The 11758-nt window shown below is 45.1% G+C and overlaps 1 protein-coding gene across 2 annotated transcripts; it reads left to right on the top strand.

Moving 5' to 3' along the window:
- The first annotated feature begins 565 nt into the window (after positions 1-565).
- Positions 566-9789, top strand: RAD51 (RAD51 recombinase). Of its 2 annotated transcripts, XM_009892420.1 has the most exons (9): positions 566-654; positions 1141-1278; positions 2395-2512; positions 3037-3128; positions 4022-4116; positions 7665-7778; positions 8588-8717; positions 8974-9095; positions 9405-9789. In XM_009892420.1, the coding sequence occupies exons 1-9, from the start codon at positions 568-570 to the stop codon at positions 9526-9528; spliced, it is 1020 nt and encodes a 339-aa protein (XP_009890722.1). In that variant the 5' UTR covers positions 566-567; the 3' UTR covers positions 9529-9789. The 2 variants fall into 2 exon arrangements, with proteins under 2 accessions (XP_009890722.1, XP_009890723.1); XM_009892421.1 differs by lacking the exon at positions 8974-9095 and having other exon boundaries at positions 568-654; positions 9405-9431.
- The last annotated feature ends 1969 nt before the right edge of the window (positions 9790-11758 follow it).

The following is an 11758-nucleotide window of genomic DNA, read 5'->3' as shown; positions in this document are numbered from 1 at the left end:
TCCGCCCTCCCGGGCGGCGGCGTTAGGAGGGAGGGCCTCGGGTCCCTTTCCAGCTCTATAAGGGACTGGCGTTTGTGGTTGCACCAGCCCGGTAGGCACAACCTAGGCTGGTCACCGACAGCCTCGTAGGCTGGTCACCGGCCCTCGGCACAACCGAGCTCGAGCATCCAGTGCCGGTTTCATGTAATAACATCTTCTAATGTGACCGCATAACCTTGCTAAAATAAGGCACTGATAATAGCAAGTTGACTATTGTACTCCAAAATACTGTGGAGCTCTCTGTTAAGCCTCTCTTATTATTTCTTACCAGGTAACACAGAGTTTGGGGTTTTTTTGTTTTCAGTGTTTAATACTACATAAGAAAGCACACAAAAGATATTTCTTACAGCACCTGCATACCACGAGCTAAGAGATATGGGAGGGGAGAAAGCCGTCATATACTACTTTGGATGATCTGTTAATGTATTTTGAAACAGTTTGCCCATATATGTTGTTTGAATGGTGTATGTGGCATCATAGAGTTAATTTGCTTTTCTTCCAGTGGGGCTGTAGCGAACACCTGGAGCGATGGCTATGCAGGCGCAGCTCGAAGCAAATGCAGATACGTCAGCAGAGGAAGAGAGCTTTGGACCACAGCTCATATCTAGGTTAGAGGTAGGTATGGAGGTAGCTCTAGGGTAAGCTTTCAAGTAATCTGTTAGTCTTTTTCCTTAAACACAAGCTGTACCTGAAAATTGTGTTGCTAAATTCTTTCTCGTGTTCTGTCAAAAAAAACCCAAACCAAACCAAACCCCCTGACGTGTTAACAGTTATGTTTTATGTTGTGTTGCCTTGCTGCATATCCTTTCCTAACATGTGTTGGTCACCTCCAGCATCTATTAAGCCAGACAGAGGGAAATATCTTCTGCCTGTTCTATGCCATCTATGTAGTTATTAGCTTATACAAACGTTACACTGGTAAAAGAACACTGATTTTTGTGGTTCTTTGTGTATAAGTGAGTAGGGAGGTAACCTTCAATAAGATGACCTGTAATAACACAGTTTAATCCCAATCGGATTAAGGCAATGGAAGGTATTCGGTGGAAGTTACATTAAGGTATTTGTGTCTTAGTGTGTCCTTTTTTCTCCCCCGCCTTTCAGCAATGTGGTATAAACGCAAATGATGTGAAGAAATTAGAAGAAGCTGGATTTCACACCGTTGAGGCTGTTGCTTATGCACCAAAGAAGGAGCTACTAAATATTAAGGGCATCAGCGAAGCCAAAGCTGACAAAATCTTGGTAAGAGTGTATGGAAAAGCTTTAACTCAAGATATTCAAGTAGCTTTATTTGTACTGGCTTGAAGTGTTCTGGTGATTTTGGAGTCTCCATTAATAATATGCTGAGAAGGGCAGTAAAGGTCATTGAGATATGACATGACTTTTGGTGAGAAGAGACAAAACCCATTAGGCCCAGCTTCAAGAAGTGACAAGGGAGGGTCTGTTAGAAACGTCTATAAAAATCGTGGAAGGTATGGAGAATATGACTCTTGCTTCTGGCTCGGTATTTCTCATGATAAGAAGGCTTACGATAAGCTGGAAGCTAAGAAAGTACTTTTTCATACAGGATGTAATTAAGTTATGGAACTTGTTATCCCAGGACATCATGGCCATCTGTAGCATAAATTGCCTTAAAAAGGGGCTCAGTGCAATGTTTGTGGGGTAGCGTTCAGATCAAGACTTGCTCCCTGAACCCAGAGGAGCTACTGGAGGGTCAGTCCCTTGTTCCTGGCGTGTTACACTCCCCCTAAGTGTCCGCTGCTGGCAGCTCTCGAGGCAGAGGATACTGCGTTATGAACGACTGGACTGACCCAGCACAGCCGTTCTTGTTATGTTCTTCTTAGGCACGTCAATTGTGTACCTCAGACAGGTATTCACCCTGAGACCCGGGGTGTACTTCTGGGGACTGGGAGTGAAGCCTGAGTTTAATCTGACAACATCTTCTAGTTCAGAATGTGGAGTTTCTGCCAAACTGGTTCTCATTTATCAAAATGTTTAACTCCAACACTTTTCTTACTTTGCACATTTATTCACTGTTAGGAAGACTGCATTCCTGATAGGCTGTATGCCCATCCTGAGTATTTCCAGTTTCACGGGGACAGAACTGAACTAAAAGGTGGGGGGGATGAGGAGGGGAAGATTTCCATAAAATATACAAAATGGCTGAAGCTTTTTCTTTGAGCAGAATTTCAGTTCTGTTCAGAGATACCAACGGATACACGGTCTATAAAATCTCTGCATCAAATTATATAGGTGCTTCTCCATTTCACAAAAATAGAAAATTACAGTATTAATTACTAGAGGGGGCAAGCGAGTGGGATGAATGCTCCTTGCACTGCTTAGTTTGATTTTCTTCAGGCTGAAGCAGCTAAGCTGGTTCCGATGGGTTTCACCACAGCAACGGAATTCCACCAGCGAAGGTCAGAGATCATCCAGATCACCACTGGGTCCAAAGAACTTGATAAACTTCTTCAAGGTAATAATTTTGTTTCTCTGTATTGATTAGCCTTCATCATCTGCTTTTTCTTCCGTGAACATGATCACTGCACAAAACACAAGGCACGAGTTGTGGTTGAACAAAAATGCTCTTGTATCACAATTGATTTTCTTGTAAAAGCTGTAGAAATAGTTTTAAAACCTTTTAGTCATGATGTAGTACCCAGAACTGTTCATTTTGGACATTTCTAGGTTATTCTAGTCTGTGACCTATTTCAAGAAAACGAAGCCAGGTATCATCTCCCCATTCCTACTTGTGATCAAAAAATCAAAACAAGTTGTTTCCACTTTTCAGCACTTTCAGAAATACACTTTTCTAAACTTCTTATCTGCAACATGAACAAACCTCAGTATGAAAATCAGGTTTTCCAATTAGGGTTTTGAAACTTCTAACCAAAGTAAGTTTTTAACTGACTCTCTGTAAACATAATACTTTATACACAGTCTTTGTTTGAATTATGTGACCTTTTAAAAATTATTTTATTATTGTTATTTTCCCTTTAGGAGGAATAGAAACAGGGTCCATAACAGAGTTATTCGGGGAGTTTCGTACTGGAAAAACACAGTTGTGTCATACCCTGGCAGTAACCTGTCAAGTGAGTAGTCTACTTTACTAAAATCATTCAGAGAATGATTTTATTCAGAGAACAGAGCTTTTGGATATTTGCTACTTTGTGCACTTTTCTCAACCAATACAAATGTGCTGCATATAAACAGCTGCACAGAACGTGAGTATTTGCGGCACCCGTGGCTGTACTGTCGGCTTTCTAGGATCTTTTGTTTCGTGCTTAATCTGCCTACTAGGATGATGTTAGCAGCAATTAAGTTTGTGATACTTTTTGTCTGTGTCACACGTTCTGTAGCTTTTCTTTTTTTCCCCTCATCAGTATCCTGACAACAAAATGTAAGACGTTAGCCTTGTAGCATAATTCTAGGTCTTAAATGCAGAGAAGCATTTGATCTCTCTTCAGGTGCTCTAGGCTGCAGAGAACCTTTCTTATCACCAAGAGTGTTGAAAAGAGAAAAAACAGTGTTGGGTTCCGTGAGTTTCCTTGACTAGCTGCTTTTTATTTCCTAATGTGTCCTGACCTTACTTCCCTTTACCTTTGCGAAAGCCTTCAGCTGGCTCTTGCTATCAAATAGCAGATCAGTTCGTAGGAACCTTTTTTCTAATCTTAGCTTAAAGAAATAGTAGCGTTTATTGCTTTCTAGAGGTTGCTATTTCAGAGACTTTGGGCTTAATTTGATCATTTAGTTAATACCCTCATGCACCTAAACTTACCAGCTCCAAGTTAAGCACCTGTCCTCCGATGCAGGCATCAGAGATTGAAAGCGGGAGTCTTTCTTCTCGCTTTTCCCAGATAAATGTGACTTTAATCACAATAGCTTGGTATGTTATTTATTGTATGATGTCAGTTGAGGGCATAAGGCAGTAACCAGACTATTTGTTGATACTTTATTTCATGTTAACTCATTTGCTTTCCTTTAGCTTCCCATTGACCGAGGGGGTGGAGAAGGAAAAGCTATGTACATTGACACAGAAGGGACCTTTCGTCCAGAACGTCTTCTTGCTGTGGCTGAAAGGTCTGTACTTAGGGCGAGAAGTAAACTAGCATTAGTTGAAGAAAGGAGTACCTTTGCTCATGGGACAATTTAGTTACTTAATGAGGATCCCTGTGTAAATCACACAAGTAAATTCGTGGGGCTGCTGCAGTAAGAACTGCCCCTAAAAAACCCAACCAAACAAAACCCCTTCTGTTTTGTAGTTGTCTGCCTACCTACAGGCACGTTAGACAGCTTCATTGGCTGTATTATAAACAAAGGTTCTAGTTTTACTTGGATACGACAGTAGCTAACATCGTTGTCCCCGGGAATACGTCATCTTCACTTCTTCCTGGTTTCTCTTTCCAATTGAGTTTTACTGTTAGTGAAATACATTCAATGATTTTTCTTAAATTCCACCAATAGCATTACCTTGAAACAAAGTTTCTTTTGTAAAAAGGTTATCACAACGGCAACCAGAAAGTTTTTGTTAGGAAATACGAGGGCATCCACTGACCAGTTGAAAAGCTGTTCTCTCATCTCCTGTCTCTGCCTCAGAATGTTCTGGCGTATGTTTTTATACCAATTGGAAAATAAAACTTAATTACCCAGATAAAAATTTGGCTGTCTACACAGAGATTCTGGTTAGACGTAAAAGCCTGGTTCTGTACATTAGAAAAAGGAGCTGCTCTGGTCTTGTGATTCTTTAGGCTTTCTCAAAATTAAAACTGCTTCTGTGGGGCTTAATTTTCCATGTTTGTTGTTTCAATTAAATAGCAAGGTATATATGCGACTTCAGGGAACTTGGGTTGAAGTATTTATTTACCTTGCAGTGTTTATCATTTGCTGAAATTGTGTCAGCTTGAACACAAAAGAAGCCCAACACTTTGGGAAGGGATGTGAGGCACATCACACCTGACTGAAGTAGGAGAGGAATTTTGAGGATGCAGAATGCAACTATTCAGATTGGAATTTGGGCCTAAGTTTCAGATGAGCAATTTCAGTGATATGAGAGCTTTAAAAAATAATTCCACCGGGGTACTGATTAGAATTTTCGTGTCAGTAAGCTGTGCGCTTTCTTCTGCAAGTAATCGGGTGACAAACATTGATTGTTTCTAAGCTGCAAGCCAGAATCGCACAGCAAGGCTGGGCTGATTTGAATACAGCGGCTCAGCTGTTCTCCAAAGAGAAAATCAGTTGGCCTGTTTTCTACTTTTACTTTTTTTAGCTTTTGCTAGTCTGATTTAGGTTCATAGTTTTTCCAGCTGCACGCGTGGGGTTTTATAAAAAACATTTTTAAAACTTTTCTACAAATTTCCTAGCTTAAAAAGCAACTGCCCTTTTTTTTTGCCGTGCATTTGCAGAAGCAAGACTTAACTGTCAAGTGACTGCGTTTCCTTCAAGCAGCCTTCAAGTATACTTCAAGGCCTGGCCTGTCATAATGGATGTTTTCTCTGAAGTTTCTTTGGTTTTACCCTTTGTTATTACATAGCATCTATTTTTTTTCATGGAGTTATTTTTTTGCCAAGCCCCATGTGACCTGTTAGGCAAACCCTTATGCTGATTCCACAGTACGTCTGCTTTGTAGTATCTTGCCGCATAGCTAGCGGTCTCTATGGGCCAGAAACTTGAGTTTTAATTCGGTTTAATGAGGGTTGATTCTGTGCCACTGCAGGCGGTCCTGCCATCCCTTTTGCCCCACGGTGTTGGCATTAGTGGCTGTGGGGCTGTGGGCTGCAGCAGAGCGGTGGTTCACGTGGTTCGCTGCAGGGCAGCATGAACCGCTGGTGCTGGAGCGAAGGAGGGGAGCAGCTGGAAACGGGGAGGATGAAAGGGCAGGACTGCTGCTTTTTAGTAGCACCTCAGACTTACGAGGTAAGGCCAGTATTTATGGGCCTTTCCATGACTGTAGGTAGAAAAAAATCAAATAAGATTTCATACCAAAGCGATACGACATGCTAGCCCACAAGAGGCGCTTCCTTTTCTTTATAGAGGGAGATGAGCTAATCGACATGCCATCCTAAATGAGTGAAGTATGGGCAAGTTATTGAAAAATGGTAAGCTGGAGATCTGGGTCAGGACTGGATTTGGATGATTTGTTACTGAAAGTAAAAAAAAAAAAATATCATCTTTGGACAACATTGTACATGGGTCCTGGAGGTTAATTTGACAGATGTTCTCTGTGGAAACATCTGGTATTGCTATTCTTCCCTTCTCTCTCTGCTGCTACTCTCTCCCCACAGCTATTGTGTAATTGTCCCTCTGCAGGAGTAATTTCCCTCACTTGTTTGCTACTGGAAGGGAATGTGCGCTTCCTAATCAGCTGGGGACAATTCCAACTAAACCCCGTCAACTCTCTTTGAAGGTGATTTGATCTAACCCTGCTGGTTTCTCCTGCAGCAAGAAGGAGGACTGCTGCCGTATTGCCTGTCACCAATGGATATTTGGCAACAAGCACCTCTTGGGCACTGATGGGAAAGGGAAATGATGTTTGCAGTGGTCATAGGTACCTCTGTAAGAGGGTATCTGTGCGTGGCTGTACGCAGAGAGTACTTCTTCCAGTCAGGTCCATCCCTTCCTATGCTGAGCTGTACACTGGTTCATCCCGTTATACACTGAGCGTGACGTCTGTGGTATGGAATATTCCTTTGGCCGCCTTGTCCTGTCTCTGCTCCCTCTCGGCTTCTGTGGGAACGTGAAAAAGTCCTTGACTAATGTAAACATTGCTTAGCAGCAGCTAAAGCCATGGGTGTTATCAGCATTATTCCCATACAAAATCCAAAACACAGCAGCTGCTCGGAAGAGAATTCACTCTCGCAGCTGACAGCAGGACAGGTCCGCAAAAGGCAGCAAGAAAGGGGTTTAGTGTCGGTATGGCCAAACCTTAGAACAGGTTGCCCGGAGGGGTTGTGGAGACTCTGTCCTCGAAGATGTTCAAAACCCGCCTGGACACAGCCCTGAGCAACCTGCTGCAGCTGATCCCGCTTTGCGCAGCAGGGGCGGCCTGGGTGATCCCCAGAGGTCCCTTCCAACTTCAGAGAGCCTGGGCTTCTGTGAGACGTGCTGTAGCGGGACATGAAAAATGAGAGCAAATCACCTACATTCTCTCTCATCGGAAAAATATTGCAGTTCATCAGATTCCAAGGGATTTCTCCGAGTGCCATATAAATCATTGAAATACAAGCCGTTGAATGTAAATACCTTTTTTATTTTGGTAGTAAAATACAGACAGAGGTATTGCAGGTGGAAGGCTGTTTCTCGCTGTTTTTTATTAGCAATATCCTGCTTTCAGAATATTCTGCTCCGGAACGGGAGCTTTCCTTGCTTGTGGTTTTATTTTGAGGAAAGTGTTGGGTGTTCCACTTTACTATTGTTCCTAGGTAGGAAAATATTCTTTAAAATTGGTTCCGATTATTCTGTTCTCTTTTCATCATCAAGTTGGGTTGCATTTTTTTGCTGCCTGTTCTTATCCAAGACTCTCCCAGGAATGCGAATTTCTATTCCAGTCTTTAGGTGAAGCTGCTAGGTAACCCCTAATGATGAAGTTGTCACTTTAAGATTTTGATTTCTTCCTTCACTGAATTCTCCAGGTACGGCTTATCTGGCAGCGATGTCCTCGATAACGTGGCGTACGCTCGAGGCTTTAACACAGACCACCAGACGCAGCTCCTGTATCAGGCGTCCGCCATGATGGCCGAATCACGGTAATAAGGCTGATTGAGGTGCAGTGGGTTTTGTGCTGATAGATGTTCATGTTACAGAGCTGCCGGTAGCTGATGAGCAAATGCAAGTGAAGCATAGATTACAAAATTGGCAGGTGCCAAAGTAAATGCTTACTTCAGAAGTTAACTCTTTGGCGATGTGCTTGCTTGCTTTCAGTGCTTAGCTCCATTAGGTTTTGCTGTTCTCAAACTGGATGACGCTTCGGCGCGTCCCAGTAATAAGCCTGGTGGATGAGCAGCCAGGCGGCAGTTCGTACCTCCCGCTGCTGAAACGCTGGGCGGCAGCGACTGACCTGAACTGCGACAGCTGATGGTATTTTACAAAGAACAAGTGTCAGCCTGAGAAATGCTCTTAAAGATCAGTTTATAATTGCTTTCAGAAGTAGAGTGTTGATCTAGAGCGTGCCAAGCGCTGAAGAAACCTGTGCAGACAGCTTGAGTTTGAAACTAAGGTTTACGGGCCCCTTTAGAGGGAAGGAGGTGGTGGTATGACGTGTACGGGAACCTGTCCACAGAAAACAAATTCTGTGCTAGTTTATTTATAAGAGTACAATAAATCATGCGGCAACTTTCTTTGGGTTTACTGGGGTTTATTGCGTGGTTGGGAGTCTGAACATCACACATCAAGTCAGTGTTGTTAAAAAGAGTAATTCTGCCAACTGGCAGGTGGAGAGGAGCTTACATCCGCGTCTGTGTGCAGCCTGACAGCTCGCGGGGCACTGCCACGCTGCAGCAGAGGCGGTATTCCTGCCTGGGAACGCTGATGAGAACCTCGTGCTTGTCTTCTCCAGATACGCGCTGCTGATAGTGGACAGTGCCACAGCCCTTTATCGGACAGATTACTCGGGGCGAGGTGAGCTGTCAGCGAGACAGATGCATCTGGCCAGATTTCTGCGTATGCTTCTTCGGCTTGCAGATGAGGTAAACTCTGAACCTTGCTTTATTCTCTGGTGATCGCTTTTCTTTCTCTTGTAAAGCTGAGCAATTTCGTACAAACGGCGCTCTGCCCACTCAGTGCCTGCTTCCATTTTGGCGAGAGAGGCGTGACAGAGTGGTTGGGGACGGCAGAGGACAGCAGAAGTGCTTGTATGGCTCTCTTTTTCTTTCTCTTCGTTAATTCCTTTGTTCGGATTGTGGTAAATAAATGCATTTTGGTGTGTTGCTTTTCTCCTTACAGTTTGGTGTGGCGGTTGTGATCACCAACCAAGTGGTAGCACAAGTAGATGGAGCTGCCATGTTCGCTGCAGATCCCAAGAAACCGATTGGAGGAAATATCATAGCACATGCTTCCACCACAAGGTGAGAGAACAGATTGCCGTCTTCCGTTAGCCTTGTTTCGGAAGATTTTAGGAAACTAGCTCAGTGCCTTTGTGTTCTGAGTTTCTACATAGTCTGTCAATGGCAGGTCCAGCCCGCTTCTCAACAAATGAATGCCACGCTGAGCACTCGTTGACCAGCGGTAAAATCAACGCAATGTTTTCAGAAGTTCTTACAGCTCCGCGGTGTGCTGTGTTCATGTACTAACGTAATGTTTTAATGATTATGGTAACGATTTACAGAACGTAGGCTGTACACCCTTACCTGGTTTGTTTCCTTCTCCCTCTTTAGACTGTACCTGCGAAAAGGCCGAGGTGAAACCAGAATATGTAAAATCTACGACTCTCCTTGCCTTCCTGAGGCGGAAGCAATGTTTGCCATTAACGCCGATGGAGTGGGAGATGCTAAAGACTGAGGAGTCCCTTTCATTTCCCGTGTAACCCGAGGCTCGGGGCCCGGAAAGGACTCCTTTCTTCGCGGCACCTTACAGACGCTTTCCCAACGCAGCTGCTCTCCAGAAGCTGGCAGAGGAACCCGCTGTATTTCAGCACACGAGTCCACCAGGTGAATACACTTTGAGACACGTCTCGAGGTGTTGCTTGGAAGAGATCTGTCCTCTCGGGCTTTCCTCACGTGTTAGAGTAACGTGGTTTCTTGAGAGCGTTTTGAGAGGACCGTAGCCTTTGTGTCGCTCCAGCTGGCTCCTACGGGTGGACGTAGTGCAGTAATCTAAGAGTATGTGGCCATTGTTCATAACTTGGTGAATTTGACGTAGCTTTGATGGGTTTGCCAAATAAGAAAAGCGGGGACTTAAATATTTAATGGGTTGCTTTAATTATCAAATAAAGCAGAGTGGTGTTCCACGACGAGAATTTGAGGATATTGCTGGGATTGGCGATGATCACAATCCCTAGCCTTTATGTTAATTTGGTTTTGGATGCTGTCATGTGCTGGGTTTGGGGAACTGTTCCTTTACATTTCAATTACATTTTTTGTATTTCATTAAATTTCTGTGGAAATCTGCTTTTAATAAAAAGGACTGTGAAAATACTGACGACACTACAGGTTTCTGGGATTCAGCCAGGCGTTAATTCAGACCGAGACGTTTTTTTATCTGCAGGTATGAAGAAGGTGCAGAGATCTTCAATGAGTCTCGGTCGCGTTTTTTTTTTCCTCCTAACACTAACAAAACGCACCATCCCCTTGATTTGAGATGTGCAGCGCAGCTGTGCTCCAAGTGCCCCGTCAATGCCTTCTAAGAGTTTTTGAGGTTAAAAAGGTTCTTTTATATGATGCCATATTTTTGTATAAGCTGTGCTATTGTGAACTACTCTGAACTCGATTAAAGAGAGTAATATCATAGTGGTGGCTGGCAGCACAAAATGTTTCCCTCGTTCTTGGGCACAATTTTTCTGGGACAAATAATGAAGAATAGGTGCGGCGGGATGCGGGCGAGCAGGCGTGGGCTGCCGTTACTCAGGTACATAAACGCTTCTGCGCTGACCACAGAGCCTCCTGAGACGGTGAGTTGTCTGCCGTCCCGTTTATAGCCGAATGCCTCCGTTCTCACACCCCGCAGAGCCACGGCCTGTCTGCCGCTCCTGTGGGGAAGGTGTGCACAAAAGGCCACCGCTCTCACCGTTGCCTGCAGCTGAGTTCCAAGAATCATGTTTACTTGGGGATTAAACCGGGGTGGAACTCATCCGTAAGGAACTGAGATGTTCGGTCCCTTTAGCAGCAGAGGTTTGGCGCTTGCTTGTTGCTCGCGTGTGTAGCTGTTGCCCGACGTTGCTGTTGTCTGACATCCCCAATTCTAAGATCCTGTTTTTGGCTAAAGTACACTGGACATGGATGGTGTTGGCTGAAAGCTTTGGCGACTGGGGCCTGACCCTTCTGGGAGGGTGTGGAAACCAGCAAAGACTGGGCTGTCCTCAGGAGCGAGGCGAGAGTAAGAGGAAATGTTATGCCCTGTCAAAAACCAGTCTCCATTCAGTGAATTTCTGACCTTTCCGGGTGCGAGAGGCCAGACCTGACGTTTGGCAGAAGGTGGTCTCCGAAAGGAAAGGTGTCCCCCTACCCTTGCAGAAGGGGACCCCCGCCTGCGCGGGAGCCAGCGAAGAGAGAAACGGGTCAAAGGAAGGCCGGGGGCTGTGGGACGCGCCAGGGGCTGTGGGACGCGCCGGACACAGGGGGGTAAAGCGGAGCCCGAGGCAGCACCGAGAGCGGGGGAGATGTGGCTCAGAGAGCGGCGGAGACGACACGGACATGGGAGATCCAAGCTCCGGCGTCTGCTCCTTTGCAGTGCTTTCTTTAACGTGACTGTGTGTAGCACAGCTTCTGTTGCCCCCCGTATAACACAGAACATTGAAACCTCCTTTCAAATTGCAGATGGGGTGTAAAGGATCTGAACGCCAACTTTTAAAAGGCTGAAAAAAATTCCGGGAGGAGAAAAGGAGCGCCGCCTCTGTGCTGTAGCGCGGCACGCCGGCATCGACTGTGTGGGGACGGGCGCCGTTCCCACCTCCCGCGCGTGGCAGAGGGCAGCAGCTCTTTAGCAGGAAGGTTTGAAACGCCGCAGCGCGCGCTCTGCTGGGGCTCCCCGAAACCGGCCGCGCTGGGGGGTGTTCTGCTGTTCAGACCCCGCT

The sequence above is a fragment of the Charadrius vociferus genome, unplaced genomic scaffold (genome assembly GCF_000708025.1).
Source record: "Charadrius vociferus isolate BGI_N301 unplaced genomic scaffold, ASM70802v2 scaffold1039, whole genome shotgun sequence".
In the NCBI taxonomy this organism is placed as follows: domain Eukaryota; kingdom Metazoa; phylum Chordata; class Aves; order Charadriiformes; family Charadriidae; genus Charadrius; species Charadrius vociferus.
The sequence above is the reverse complement of the archived record's forward strand: the minus strand, read 5'-3'. Positions and strand labels throughout refer to the sequence as shown.

Coding starts and splice junctions, on each gene's coding strand:
- RAD51 (XM_009892420.1), top strand. CDS start 568: ATGGCTATGCAGGCGCAGCTCGAAGCAAATGCAGATACGTCAGCAGAG. Junction 655..1,140: donor AGCTCATATCTAGGTTAGAG/GTAGGTATGGAG, acceptor CCCGCCTTTCAG/CAATGTGGTATAAACGCAAA. Junction 9,096..9,404: donor GCACATGCTTCCACCACAAG/GTGAGAGAACAG, acceptor CTCCCTCTTTAG/ACTGTACCTGCGAAAAGGCC.